The sequence below is a fragment of the Anopheles coluzzii genome, chromosome 2 (genome assembly GCF_943734685.1).
Source record: "Anopheles coluzzii chromosome 2, AcolN3, whole genome shotgun sequence".
NCBI classification, from domain to species: domain Eukaryota; kingdom Metazoa; phylum Arthropoda; class Insecta; order Diptera; family Culicidae; genus Anopheles; species Anopheles coluzzii.
In genome coordinates, this window is record NC_064670.1 from 44,979,036 (window position 1) to 44,992,623 (window position 13,588).

The 13,588-nt window shown below is 41.6% G+C and overlaps 7 protein-coding genes across 12 annotated transcripts in view; 2 read left to right on the plus strand and 5 right to left on the minus strand.

Annotated features, from left to right (window-relative positions):
- LOC120949361 (histone H2B) overlaps window positions 1-13,588 on the minus strand; it is a 202,183-nt gene that overhangs the window by 136,038 nt on the left and 52,557 nt on the right. The window lies entirely within an intron of this gene.
- Window positions 1-13,588, minus strand: part of LOC125906890 (histone H2B) — a 189,090-nt gene that overhangs the window by 136,038 nt on the left and 39,464 nt on the right. The window lies entirely within an intron of this gene.
- Window positions 1-13,588, minus strand: part of LOC120949373 (histone H2B) — a 164,805-nt gene that overhangs the window by 136,038 nt on the left and 15,179 nt on the right. The gene's annotated exons all lie outside the window — the stretch shown is intronic.
- LOC125906871 (uncharacterized) lies at window positions 2,315-3,733 on the minus strand. The gene has a single exon (XM_049607644.1). It carries the CDS (start codon window positions 3,731-3,733, stop codon window positions 2,315-2,317), a length of 1,419 nt encoding a protein of 472 aa, XP_049463601.1.
- Window positions 5,015-6,433, plus strand: LOC120961104 (uncharacterized). Its single transcript, XM_040384770.2, has one exon. It carries the CDS (start codon window positions 5,015-5,017, stop codon window positions 6,431-6,433), a length of 1,419 nt encoding a protein of 472 aa, XP_040240704.2.
- On the plus strand, window positions 10,229-10,890 carry LOC120952238 (histone H2A). Its single transcript, XM_040371460.2, has one exon. It carries the CDS (start codon window positions 10,313-10,315, stop codon window positions 10,685-10,687), a length of 375 nt encoding a protein of 124 aa, XP_040227394.1. The 5' UTR covers window positions 10,229-10,312; the 3' UTR covers window positions 10,688-10,890.
- Window positions 12,996-13,556, minus strand: LOC125906909 (histone H4). Its single transcript, XM_049607835.1, has one exon. It carries the CDS (start codon window positions 13,551-13,553, stop codon window positions 13,242-13,244), a length of 312 nt encoding a protein of 103 aa, XP_049463792.1. The 5' UTR covers window positions 13,554-13,556; the 3' UTR covers window positions 12,996-13,241.

Consider the following 13,588-nt stretch of genomic DNA (forward strand, 5'->3'; position numbering starts at 1 on the left):
TATCTTTACTTTTTTGCAGTCTGGAATTTGTGATTGATTAAGGCAAAGCGGTACAGTTGGGTGCGGTTTGGTGCAGATGTGTAGTATATTGCTTTTTTCAGCAGCGATGTCATAACCAATACGTTTTGACCATTCCCATAAGATGTTCAGTCCCTGTTGCAGATTGTATCGCGCTACTCCATTATCTGCATTGCTCGAGATCAGGACGATATCATCAGCGTACACCAGTGGAGTGATGGATGGTGGTAGTGAGCGGAGAAGACTTTCGATGCTAATCAGAAATAATGTTGGAGAAAGGATGGCTCCTTGAGGAACTCCGTTTTCGAGTGTTTTAGTGCTGGATTTGTTCGTTCCAATCAGAACCTCGAAGGTACGGTCTGAGAGGAAATCATCGAGGAATGTGATCATGTTACCTCCGAAATTCCATCTGGATAGCTGGCGCATGATTGCGTATTTCCATGTCCGATCGAAAGCTTTAGCCAAGTCGATGATAGCACAGTCGGCGTGATGTTTATCAGATTTTACTTTGGCCAGCAGTTCTTCGAGTTGCACAAAGTAAGTTTCCGTGCCTAATCCGCATCTAAATGCGTGTTGATTAATGCTGAGGAGTTTCCTGCCTTCCAGTTCTTGGGTAAGACGCCGGTTAACCATTCTTTCCAACACTTTTCCGATGCAGTTAAGTAAGCTTATTGGTCTGTAGCTATTTGGGCTGTGTTTAGGTTTATCGGGCTTTAAGATGGGTATTGTTAGACTTTTCTTCCAGTGAGGAGGAATTTTGCCACTCTGCCATATGTGGTTGTAAAGCTTTAAGAGCAGGTTTTTTCCTTCAGAAGGAAGGTTTTTCAACAGTGGATAGCCAATGTCGTCTGGTCCTGCTGAGTTGCCTTTGCACTTGGCAAGAGCCCAACTCAGTTCGGCTATAGAAAAGGATCTATTGTAATGTATGTTGGGTCTGCTATTGAATTGTAATTGTATGGATTCAGTTTTTGCTTTGACGGTCTTAAATTCAGACGAATAACTATTTGTGGCGGATATGGTGGCAAAATGAGTGGCAAGAACCTCTGGTGTTGATTCAACTGGCACTATTGTGTCGTCATCGGTTTTGATGATGATATGAGCGGTATCTTGCTTGCGTTCTGTTAGGCATTTTACATTTTTCCACATGTCTTTTCCAGACATTTCGGGACTTATGTTGTCTTTGAATCGGTTCCATGATTCTTGTTTTGCCTTCTTTATTTCTTCTCGTGCAATGCGATGAGAAACTTGAAATTCCTCGGAGAGGGTAGGGATATGGGTGTGGTCTTGGTTTTTCTTGGCATTTTGTAGTTTTCGGAGCGCCTTGCGTCTCCTTTTTATGGCTTTTGCGACAGTGTCGTTCCACCAGTGAACACTTCGTTTGCCTGGTTTGCCCTTTGATTTTGGGATTGATTTCGCTGCTGCATCGTTTATGATCTTGATGATGTTTTCTTCTATTGCCTGAGGGTCTGAATGTAGATGTTTTATTATGTTTATTTGGTATGATGTCCAATCGGCATTCTCGTATTTCCATTTTGGTCGTCGTTTATTTTCCGGAAGAGATGATTTGCTTTTGACAATGATCGGATAGTGATCACTGCCATGTGTGTCCGCCAACACGTAAAGTTTAAGTTCGTTGAGGAGGGAGGAGGATGAGATGATGTAGTCAAGGAAGGATTCTGTACCTGAAGAGATACATAGTCGGGTAGGGTTGGGGTTGGAAATGAAAGAAAGATTATGGTTAGTAAAAATGTTATTTAGTTTATTAAATTTTCTGTTAGTTTGGGAGATTCTAAGATTCTTATCTTCTGCATTAAGGTCTCCTGCTATTAGCAAGGGATGTGAAAAAAGATTAAGAAATGAGTTAAGCTCGGATTCGTTGAAGGTAGGTCTAGGGGGTAGGTAGAGTGAAACGATGGTCATGTCTATGGGAGACTTAATATTTACTGCTATTGCGGAAAGATTGGTGTTAGTTTTTATTAATTTGAAGGGAATAGATTTATGTACACCTATTGCAACACTGTGATGTAGGTTAGTTGGAGAGAGCTTGTAGGACCAATTGTAGTGATTAAGTGGAGAGTGGTTGGTATTTGGAGGATCGCAAACTTCTTGAAGTGTTATGACGGCAGGTTTGTATTCGTTAATTAGAAGTTGAAGTTCGTAGAGGTTAGTGTTCATTCCTCTTATGTTCCAGTTTAATAGAAATGGTTTGTTTATGTCATTAGTATTATTGGTTGTTGAGAGCATGATAATGATTTAGGTTAGTAGACTATTGTGGTAAGAGGAAAGGAGAATAAATTCAGTGGCGATGTTTTTTCTTCGATGGTTTGGCAGTTGGCGATCGTTGTTCGGAGGGAAGAGTGGGAGAAGCGATGGGCGAGATGACTGCGATTTCGTTGGATGCCATGTTTTTTACTGCATTTCTTAGTTCTTCTTCTTCCGATGAGAAGTTTTCCAGGTTGTGGTTTCGTTTGCGGGATTGTGCTGAGATGACTGATGTGGCCGAATTTTCTGATTCTGTGTCGGATGTAGACATTGATTCCTGGTCATTTGTTTCGTTGTCGGTTTCGAGGCTTTCCGTTGCTTCAGCATTGTTGTTGCTCTCGCAGACATTGTTGGATTGGGTCGAGCTTTGGTTTTCTTCGATTTGTGTAGTGGCTTTGTTCGTTGGGTTATTCTTATTTTTCTGCAAATTTCCATTTGGTTCTTTCAGTTTCTTCAGAAGAGCTTCGATGAGCTTGCTCTGGGTATCCATCTTTTTCATCTGATCTACGATCGTTTTCTTCAGTTCATTTTGTTCTTCTTCGAGCCGCTTGATTTTCATGTCTTTATCATCCACCGTGGTAGTTTGTTGCGCAAATGTGATTCGCTGCTGTACAGCACTTGTTCGCTGATGTTGTTGGAGGGCCATTTGCCGAGCTTCCTTGTAGGTGCAGTTGTGGTCGACTTTTATTTTGATGACTTGTTCTTCAAATTGGAACGCAGGGCATTCGCGAGAAAATGCGCTGTGTTCGCCTTTGCAGTTCACGCAAGCGGAATGGGTCGAACATTCACCGTGTGCTGCGGTTCCGCAGTTTCCACACACCTGTCCCTTTGAGCAGCGCATTTTTGTGTGCCCATAGCTGGCGCATTTGTAGCACAGCATTGGTTTTGGGTAGTATGGTTTCGTTCGCACCTGCAACAGCCCTATGCGAAGGGATTCCGGTATTTTTCCAGCTTCTACGCGTATCAGGAAAGAGTTCGTTGGTTGTATTTCGTCATTCACCTTTCGGGTGAATCGTCGGACTTGCTTGACGTTTTGACTTTCCATGTTGAGCAAAATTTCTTCGTCCTTTAGTCCTTTCAGCTCCGGGGCGAATATTACGCACTGGACTGTGTTCAGCGTAGCGTGAGGGGTGATGGATACTTTTGTACCATCGATGAGTTGCGTGATGCTTTGCATTTTTGTGTACTGCGCAACGTTTCGGGTTTTGATCAGATATTTCTGCCCGAATTCCATCGAGTGGCTGCTTTCGGTAAGCTCTCCAACCACGTTGGTAATGCTCTTTGAAATTATCCATGGGTTTTGCGGGAGCTTAAAGCCTTTCAACGGCTCGAAAACGAGAAACTTCATGTCCCCAAACTCGTTATTACGATCCATCCATGGTGGTAGTGATCGAGCTCTCTGGGGAGGCTCGGGCGGAAGTGCATCCCGTACAGGATGCGAGGGTCCCGGCATTTTGCCGGGTTGGTTAGTTTTATTTAGTTCAATACAATGTATAAAGTGTATATGAGGTTATAAAGAAATATATGAAATAAAGTAAATAAATGTTCCTTAAAAGCAAAAGTTCAATTAATCTTAAGTCTAATATTTACAATTTCGGAATAGTAAAATAAAAGAGTTTTAATTTCAAGACAAATAAGATAATTTTTCTCGTTACTCTCCCGAGTAGCGGGGTAAAATGGCACGAAAACACCGGCTTCACTGCTTACGCTGCGAGCGACGTTTTTGGCGCCAAAGCGCTGTGCTTGTCACACGTTCCAAACTGTGTCGTGTGTGCGTGTGTATGTGTCACTCTCCCTGAAACAATATCAACGCGCGCAGCTGGCACTGTGGTTTATCTCTCCCGAGATCACACACAAAAAGTAACGGTATATTCACTTCTTACCAACGTTCTCTCCCGAGATCGTTGGCGTAGACACTGGAATTGAACAAAAACACGTCCGTCCGGGTGAACCGCTCGCACAAGGGTCTTTTTATGATGTCTTTACGGAATGGGTCTTTTTTTTTTTTTTTTTTTTTTTTTTTTTTTTTTTTTTTTTTTTTTTTTTGATTGCGTTCTAGAAAAATTCCGAGCTCTCCGATCGCTTATAACGGGCTGTGAGAGAGAATACGTATCGTGCAGCTCGAAAAATTCCAAACGAGTGTCGGGCAGCACGAATAAGTTGCTATATAAGCATCGGTCGGATCAAAATTGTTCTATTATAAAAAGACCTTATTATAAAAAGACCCTTCTCAAAGAGCACCCGGACGGACGTGTTTTTGTTCAATTCCAGTGTCTACGCCAACGATCTCGGGAGAGAACGTTGGTAAGAAGTGAATATACCGTTACTTTTTGTGTGTAATCTCGGGAGAGATAAACCACAGTGCCAGCTGCGCGCGTTGATATTGTTTCCGTGAGAGTGATACATACACAAGCACACACGACACAGTTTGGAACGTGTGACAAGCACAGCGCTTTGGCGCCAAAAACGTCGCTCGCAGCGTAAGCAGTGAAGCCGGTGTTTTCGTGCCATTTTACCCCGCTACTCGGGAGAGTAACGAGAGAAATTATCTTATTTGTCTTGAAATTAAAACTCTTTTATTTTACTATTCCGAAATTGTAAATATTAGACTTAAGATTAATTGAACTTTTGCTTTTAAGGAACATTTATTTACTTTATTTCATATATTTCTTTATAACCTTATATACACTATATACATTGCATTGAACTAAACAAAACTAACCTACCCGGCAAAATGCCGGGACCCTCGCATCCTGTACGGGATGCACTTCCGCCCGAGCCTCCCCAGAGAGCTCGATCACTACCACCATGGATGGATCGTAATAACGAGTTTGGGGACCTGAAGTTCCTCGTTCTCGAGCCGTTGAAAGGCTTTAAGCTCCCGCAAAACCCATGGATAATTTCAAAGAGCATTACCAACGTGGTTGGAGAGCTTACCGAAAGCAGCCACTCGATGGAATTCGGGCAGAAATATCTGATCAAAACCCGAAACGTTGCGCAGTACACAAAAATGCAAAGCATCACGCAACTCATCGATGGTACAAAAGTATCCATCACCCCTCACGCTACACTGAACACAGTCCAGTGCGTAATATTCGCCCCGGAGCTGAAAGGACTAAAGGACGAAGAAATTTTGCTCAACATGGAAAGTCAAAACGTCAAGCAAGTCCGACGATTCACCCGAAAGGTGAATGACGAAATACAACCAACGAACTCTTTCCTGATACGCGTAGAAGCTGGAAAAATACCGGAATCCCTTCGCATAGGGCTGTTGCAGGTGCGAACGAAACCATACTACCCAAAACCAATGCTGTGCTACAAATGCGCCAGCTATGGGCACACAAAAATGCGCTGCTCAAAGGGACAGGTGTGTGGAAACTGCGGAACCGCAGCACACGGTGAATGTTCGACCCATCCCGCTTGCGTGAACTGCAAAGGCGAACACAGCGCATTTTCTCGCGAATGCCCTGCGTTCCAATTTGAAGAACAAGTCATCAAAATAAAAGTCGACCACAACTGCACCTACAAGGAAGCTCGGCAAATGGCCCTCCAACAACATCAGCGAACAAGTGCTGTACAGCAGCGAATCACATTTGCGCAACAAACTACCACGGTGGATGATAAAGACATGAAAATCAAGCGGCTCGAAGAAGAACAAAATGAACTGAAGAAAACGATCGTAGATCAGATGAAAAAGATGGATACCCAGAGCAAGCTCATCGAAGCTCTTCTGAAGAAACTGAAAGAACCAAATGGAAATTTGCAGAAAAATAAGAATAACCCAACGAACGAAGCCACTACACAAATCGAAGAAAACCAAAGCTCGACCCAATCCAACAATGTCTGCGAGAGCAACAACAATGCTGAAGCAACGGAAAACCTCGAAACCGACAACGACACAAATGACCAGGAATCAATGTCTACATCCGACACAGAATCAGAAAATTCGGCCACATCAGTCATCTCAGCACAATCCCGCAAACGAAACCACAACCTGGAAAACGTCTCATCGGAAGAAGAAGAACTAAGAAATGCTGTGAAAAACATGGCATCCAACGAAATCGCAGTCATCTCGCCCATCGCTTCTCCCACTCTTCCCTCCGAACAACGATCGCCAACTGCCAAACCATCGAAGAAAAAACATCGCCACTGAATTTATTCTCCTTTCCTCTTACCACAATAGTCTACTAACCTAAATCATTATCATGCTCTCCACAACCAATAATACTAATGACATAAACAACCCATTTCTATTAAACTGGAACATAAGAGGAATGAACACTAACCTCTACGAACTTCAACTTCTAATTAACGAATACAAACCTGCCGTCATAACACTTCAAGAAGTTTGCGATCCACCTAATACCAACCACTCTCCACTTAATCACTACAATTGGTCCTACAAGCTCTCTCCAACTAACCTACATCACAGTATTGCAATAGGTGTACATACATCTATTCCCTTCAAATTAATAAAAACTAACACCAATCTTTCCGCAATAGCAGTAAATATTAAGTCTCCCATAGACATGACCATCGTTTCACTCTACCTACCCCCTAGACCTACCTTCAACGAATCCGAGCTTAACTCATTTCTTAATCTTTTTTCACATCCCTTGCTAATAGCAGGAGACCTTAATGCAGAAGATAAGAATCTTAGAATCTCCCAAACTAACAGAAAATTTAATAAACTAAATAACATTTTTACTAACCATAATCTTTCTTTCATTTCCAACCCCAACCCTACCCGACTATGTATCTCTTCAGGTACAGAATCCTTCCTTGACTACATCATCTCATCCTCCTCCCTCCTCAACGAACTTAAACTTTACGTGTTGGCGGACACACATGGCAGTGATCACTATCCGATCATTGTCAAAAGCAAATCATCTCTTCCGGAAAATAAACGACGACCAAAATGGAAATACGAGAATGCCGATTGGACATCATACCAAATAAACATAATAAAACATCTACATTCAGACCCTCAGGCAATAGAAGAAAACATCATCAAGATCATAAACGATGCAGCAGCGAAATCAATCCCAAAATCAAAGGGCAAACCAGGCAAACGAAGTGTTCACTGGTGGAACGACACTGTCGCAAAAGCCATAAAAAGGAGACGCAAGGCGCTCCGAAAACTACAAAATGCCAAGAAAAACCAAGACCACACCCATATCCCTACCCTCTCCGAGGAATTTCAAGTTTCTCATCGCATTGCACGAGAAGAAATAAAGAAGGCAAAACAAGAATCATGGAACCGATTCAAAGACAACATAAGTCCCGAAATGTCTGGAAAAGACATGTGGAAAAATGTAAAATGCCTAACAGAACGCAAGCAAGATACCGCTCATATCATCATCAAAACTGATGACGACACAATAGTGCCAGTTGAATCAACACCAGAGGTTCTTGCCACTCATTTTGCCACCATATCCGCCACAAATAGTTATTCGCCTGAATTTAAGACCGTCAAAGCAAAAACTGAATCCATACAATTACAATTCAATAGCAGACCCAACATACATTACAATAGATCCTTTTCTATAGCCGAACTGAGTTGGGCTCTTGCCAAGTGCAAAGGCAACTCAGCAGGACCAGACGACATTGGCTATCCACTGTTGAAAAACCTTCCTTCTGAAGGAAAAAACCTGCTCTTAAAGCTTTACAACCACATATGGCAGAGTGGCAAAATTCCTCCTCACTGGAAGAAAAGTCTAACAATACCCATCTTAAAGCCCGATAAACCTAAACACAGCCCAAATAGCTACAGACCAATAAGCTTACTTAACTGCATCGGAAAAGTGTTGGAAAGAATGGTTAACCGGCGCCTTACCCAAGAACTGGAAGGCAGGAAACTCCTCAGCATTAATCAACACGCATTTAGATGCGGATTAGGCACGGAAACTTACTTTGTGCAACTCGAAGAACTGCTGGCCAAAGTAAAATCTGATAAACATCATGCCGACTGTGCTATCATCGACTTGGCTAAAGCTTTCGATCGGACATGGAAATACGCAATCATGCGCCAGCTAGCCAGATGGAATTTCGGAGGTAACATGATCACATTCCTCGATGATTTCCTCTCAGACCGTACCTTCGAGGTTCTGATTGGAACGAACAAATCCAGCACTAAAACACTCGAAAACGGAGTTCCTCAAGGAGCCATCCTTTCTCCAACATTATTTCTGATTAGCATCGAAAGTCTTCTCCGCTCACTACCACCATCCATCACTCCACTGGTGTACGCTGATGATATCGTCCTGATCTCGAGCAATGCAGATAATGGAGTAGCGCGATACAATCTGCAACAGGGACTGAACATCTTATGGGAATGGTCAAAACGTATTGGTTATGACATCGCTGCTGAAAAAAGCAATATACTACACATCTGCACCAAACCGCACCCAACTGTACCGCTTTGCCTTAATCAATCACAAATTCCAGACTGCAAAAAAGTAAAGATACTCGGGATCACAATAGACCAAAAACTCACATTCCAAGCCCACATTAAACAGTTAAAAACTACAGCTACCAAGAAAATCAACCTTTTCAAAATGCTCAGCACAGGAACCCACAAAGCTTCAAAAGATACACTTATCTTCATTATTAATCACTGGTTACTTCCAAAACTACTGTACGGTATAGAAATAGTATCGATTAAAAAGGAACAGTTTGAAAAAGCAATAAGCCCCATCTACCATGCCGTTCTAAGATATGCCATAGGCGCCTTCCGAACCAGCCCCATCGTTTCTATGCTAAGTGAGAGCGGACTTCTTCCACTTAGCCATGTAATAACAACTAAATTAGCCGCAACAGCAACAAGAATTAAAGAAAAGAATATCCAAGCACCATCATTCGTCAATAGAGCCAACTCCGAACTTTTCGCTATAACAAACTGCAATATCCCGGATATCACAACACTGTTACATCTTGGCACTCGACCGTGGTACCATGAACCCCCTAACATAGACTGGCATTTTAAAAACATCCTTAAAGCAGGCTACAATAGTACAATAGCACAAAAACATTTCATAGAGCACATCAACAACAAATACATTAAGCACAATCACATTTACACCGATGGATCCGTCGATGAAGCAGCAGCAGGATTCGGGATTTACTCACCCATTGATAAAGTAGCGTCCAAACTGCCGGATCATTCTTCCATCTTTACGGCAGAAACGTTGGCATTAATCCAGGCAGTTGAAGATACCCTGCGCTCTGACCTGGAAAACGTCATCTTTACCGACAGTGCGAGTGTCCTCTCGGCACTAGAGCATGGAACATGTAAGGACCCAAACATCCAAAAGCTCTACCAGGTCACTAGCCCACACATAAACCAGGATCAACAACTCACCATCTGTTGGATACCTGGTCACACTGGTATCAAAGGCAACGAGATCGCCGACCGCCTCGCCAACAAAGGCCGAAGAAAAACATCAACCTACAACACTTCGTTGCCTAAAAGAGACGCAATTATCTATATAAATGGAAAAATAAGAGAGGCGTGGGAAAAGGAATGGTTTAAAACCAAAAACAACTTCCTTCGGCTAGTGAAATTAACAACTACACCATGGCCATCAGTAATAAAACATCGAGACCAAACGATCCTTACTCGAGTAAGAATAGGCCACACTAGACTGACCCACAGCCATCTCATCGAACGATCCAGTCCTCCTCTCTGCCAATTCTGCGGTACCACTATAACAATATTCCACCTCTTAACAGAATGCCACGGATACACACAACTTCGTAATACTTGCCATCTTGACGCCAACATAGACTCAATACTTTCACCTCACCCACAAAAACAGGAAAATCTACTAAAATTTTTAAAACTATCACATTTATTCCATCAACTATAACAATCTAATAATCTGACTTTTCCCCACAAAGAGGCGAAAGAACTCCGCAGGAGCCAAAGCCTCTCTAAACCATACTAACAACAACAATTATAAAAAGACCCTTCTCAAAGAGAACATCGTGTTGTTCGTGATCCCTTACAAACGTACCCCAATCAAATCTAACCATGTCTGGCCGTGGAAAGGGAGGAAAGGTAAAGGGAAAGGCAAAGTCCCGTTCCAACCGTGCCGGTCTTCAGTTCCCCGTTGGCCGTATTCATCGTCTCCTGCGCAAGGGTAACTATGCCGAGCGCGTCGGTGCCGGAGCACCCGTGTATCTGGCAGCCGTCATGGAATACTTGGCCGCTGAAGTGCTTGAGTTGGCCGGAAACGCTGCCCGTGACAACAAGAAGACGCGCATCATCCCGCGTCATCTGCAGCTGGCCATCCGCAACGACGAGGAGTTGAACAAGCTGCTGTCCGGAGTAACCATCGCTCAGGGTGGTGTGCTGCCCAACATTCAGGCCGTGCTGCTGCCCAAGAAGACCGAAAAGAAGGCTTAAACGGTGTGACAAAGCTTCCTTCATCTCAAACCCAAAACCGTCCTTTTCAGGGCGACAAATTACTTTGCCAAAGACATTTTATTCGATTTATGCTGTTATGGGAGAACCAGAAGGAAAAAAAATCCAGATATATCAAGAACCGTGCTTGAAACTGTGTACAAAATGTAAATGAAAAAATGTGCCGTCCTTTGGCACAAAACGCATCCCTTAATATTTTCAATTCTGTAACCTCTCACTACGAATTCTACAAAATGCAGCATATCATAAGCGATGCATAAGATTTTCCAGGTAGCTTGTTCAAGAGGGTTGGTTTTACCATATAAATGCAACCAGTGATACCTGCGTGTTGACCTTTTTCTGAAAACAGTAAAGGACACTTTTACCTGATTTATCGTTAACCACGGGAAAGTGTTGAAAGGGTCGATTGTCGAAAAATGTTGTGCGTTTAGGTAGCCTTAGGTTCTCACAAAAGTTTGGCTTTCAATATATCGGGAAACGTTGATAATGGCTTTAAAAAAGTTGGACCAAAAATTAGGAAGGTTCAAATAAACAACCATACTTATTAATGTTTCCCTTCACCCTTCATCTTAATCACCAGTTACCCAAATTTGTGAAGCATTTTAAAGTGTTTCGTTGTTTGAAACAATAAAATGATTTGCAATGTAGGAATGCCTATAAAATACAAAGTATTGAAATGCCCTAACGCATATGCAACTCCACATTCAATAACGCCGTCTAGTGGTGATCAAAGTCCCTGCAACCAGTAGTAACGCCATCTAAATAATTGGTAAAAGTAAGGCTCAGTGATCTACGTTACACATGAGAAGCGTTACATGCCTTTTAAAATTCCCAAGCAGTATTTTTGAAAAGTTTATTAACACCCCATAAGCTTTCAATTTTAGTAACATTTCCTATGATTAGAAAGTATAAAATATTAAAAATATTAATAAATTAATAATGTATATGAAATATAATTATTACCTATTCAATCTATGTTTCCGCCTATTGTGAATAAACTTTACTTTAGGTGCGAGGGCTCTTTTTTAGACCCTTGAGGTTAATGAAGGTAGTAAATATTTGTATGTATTTCATTATCTTGCTTTATCAATAGTTGGGAACATAAATAAATAATCATTTTTAAAAGTAACCATTTTTTATGTGTAAGATTGTTATAATTATAATACGTGAAGTTGTTACAACTCTGATTGCTGTTAAAAATGATAGCCTAATAGTAATAATATAATTTATTTATACTCATGAATTATCAATGAGTGTTATCTTTAGAAGCAATTGCTGTTCTTTTTTATGTTTGTTCAAAAATTGTTGCTTTTCTAATTATCATGTAAAATAAAATATATTAAGACATGATAATCTATTAATTTGCTCATCCACGACGATTAAACCAGGCGTTCAAAAATGCTGCTTGGGTTTGCGCTAGACAGACGTTACTCGTAACGCTAGCGTAATGTAGAGGGCTGAGCGTTACTTTTCCCAAATAATTCATTATGCGATCTATGAGGTCCCAGGGTGTTTGTCCTGGATAATAACTGGGAAACATTTTAATGATAACGGAAGCTGGGGAACAATTACCAAATGTACAAACCAAAATGTAAGCATCGCTAGCGGAGCATCGCTAAGTCAGTATACCAAATGAAGTCAGTATCCCAAGAAAATATGTAGCATTCAGTTTACAGCATAGATTTTGGAGGTGGAGTTAATTTCTTCATGTTCATAGCACCCTGATAGCAAATCTTGCAGAAAGTATTTGGTGGGTATGAGTTAAATCGAATTAAACAGTTTTGAAGAGTTAAACAATCGGTTTGATCTGATACTGGTAGGAACATTTTCATATCATTTGCATAAAACAATGTTTCGCAATCTGGTATAACGTAAATAATATCATTTATGAAAATGATAAAAAGAATAGGGCCTAGAATACTGCCTTGTGAAACCCCGGATGAAATATTCACTGTAATTTGTCTTACACTTAAATTACAGGAGAGCCAATGAACAAGCGTTCTATTTATTCCGTAGCTTGATAGTTTTGAAATTAGCGTTGAGTGATTTACGGAGTCAAAGGCAGCATTGGCACCGTTAGCTGTTATAATAAACTCACAAACCTCATGAAAACGGTGTAGCTTTTTTTCGCCCAATCCTTCTTTTGAATAATTATCACAAGTATCAATGAACGAAGCGCATGTGTAGCGGCGATTATTGCTTCAAGAGGATGAGAGGCTTGCCCTGAAAAATTAAATAATTTTAATTCGAGACTATAAAATAAATTCATAAATTAATAAGTAAATAAAAATTCAATATTTTAACAAACACTTCAATCGTCGCTTTTATGTACGCTTCAAACGCATGCAAACTTTTGTGAGTGCTTGTTATGCAAGTAAAATGTTATACGCACACCATTCGAAGCCATCATAGACATTTTTTCTCTCAAATAAAACATTTTAATGTTGCGAAAGACACAGCTCTTGAGTAATGTATTGTGGTCCTGAAAAGGACCGTTTGATTTGAGACTCCACATGGAAGTTTTATAGAGATAAATTTAACCTCCAAAACCGTACAGAGTGCGGCCCTGACGCTTCAGAGCATACACCACATCCATAGCGGTGACGGTCTTACGCTTGGCGTGTTCAGTGTAAGTGACCGCATCACGAATCACATTCTCCAGAAATACTTTCAGGACGCCACGGGTTTCCTCGTAGATGAGGCCGGAGATACGTTTCACTCCTCCGCGCCGAGCCAAACGGCGGATGGCGGGCTTGGTAATGCCCTGGATGTTATCCCGCAGCACTTTTCGGTGACGCTTGGCTCCTCCTTTACCCAGACCTTTTCCTCCCTTTCCTCTTCCAGTCATGATGAGCACAGGATTGTACGTTCACGATGTTCACA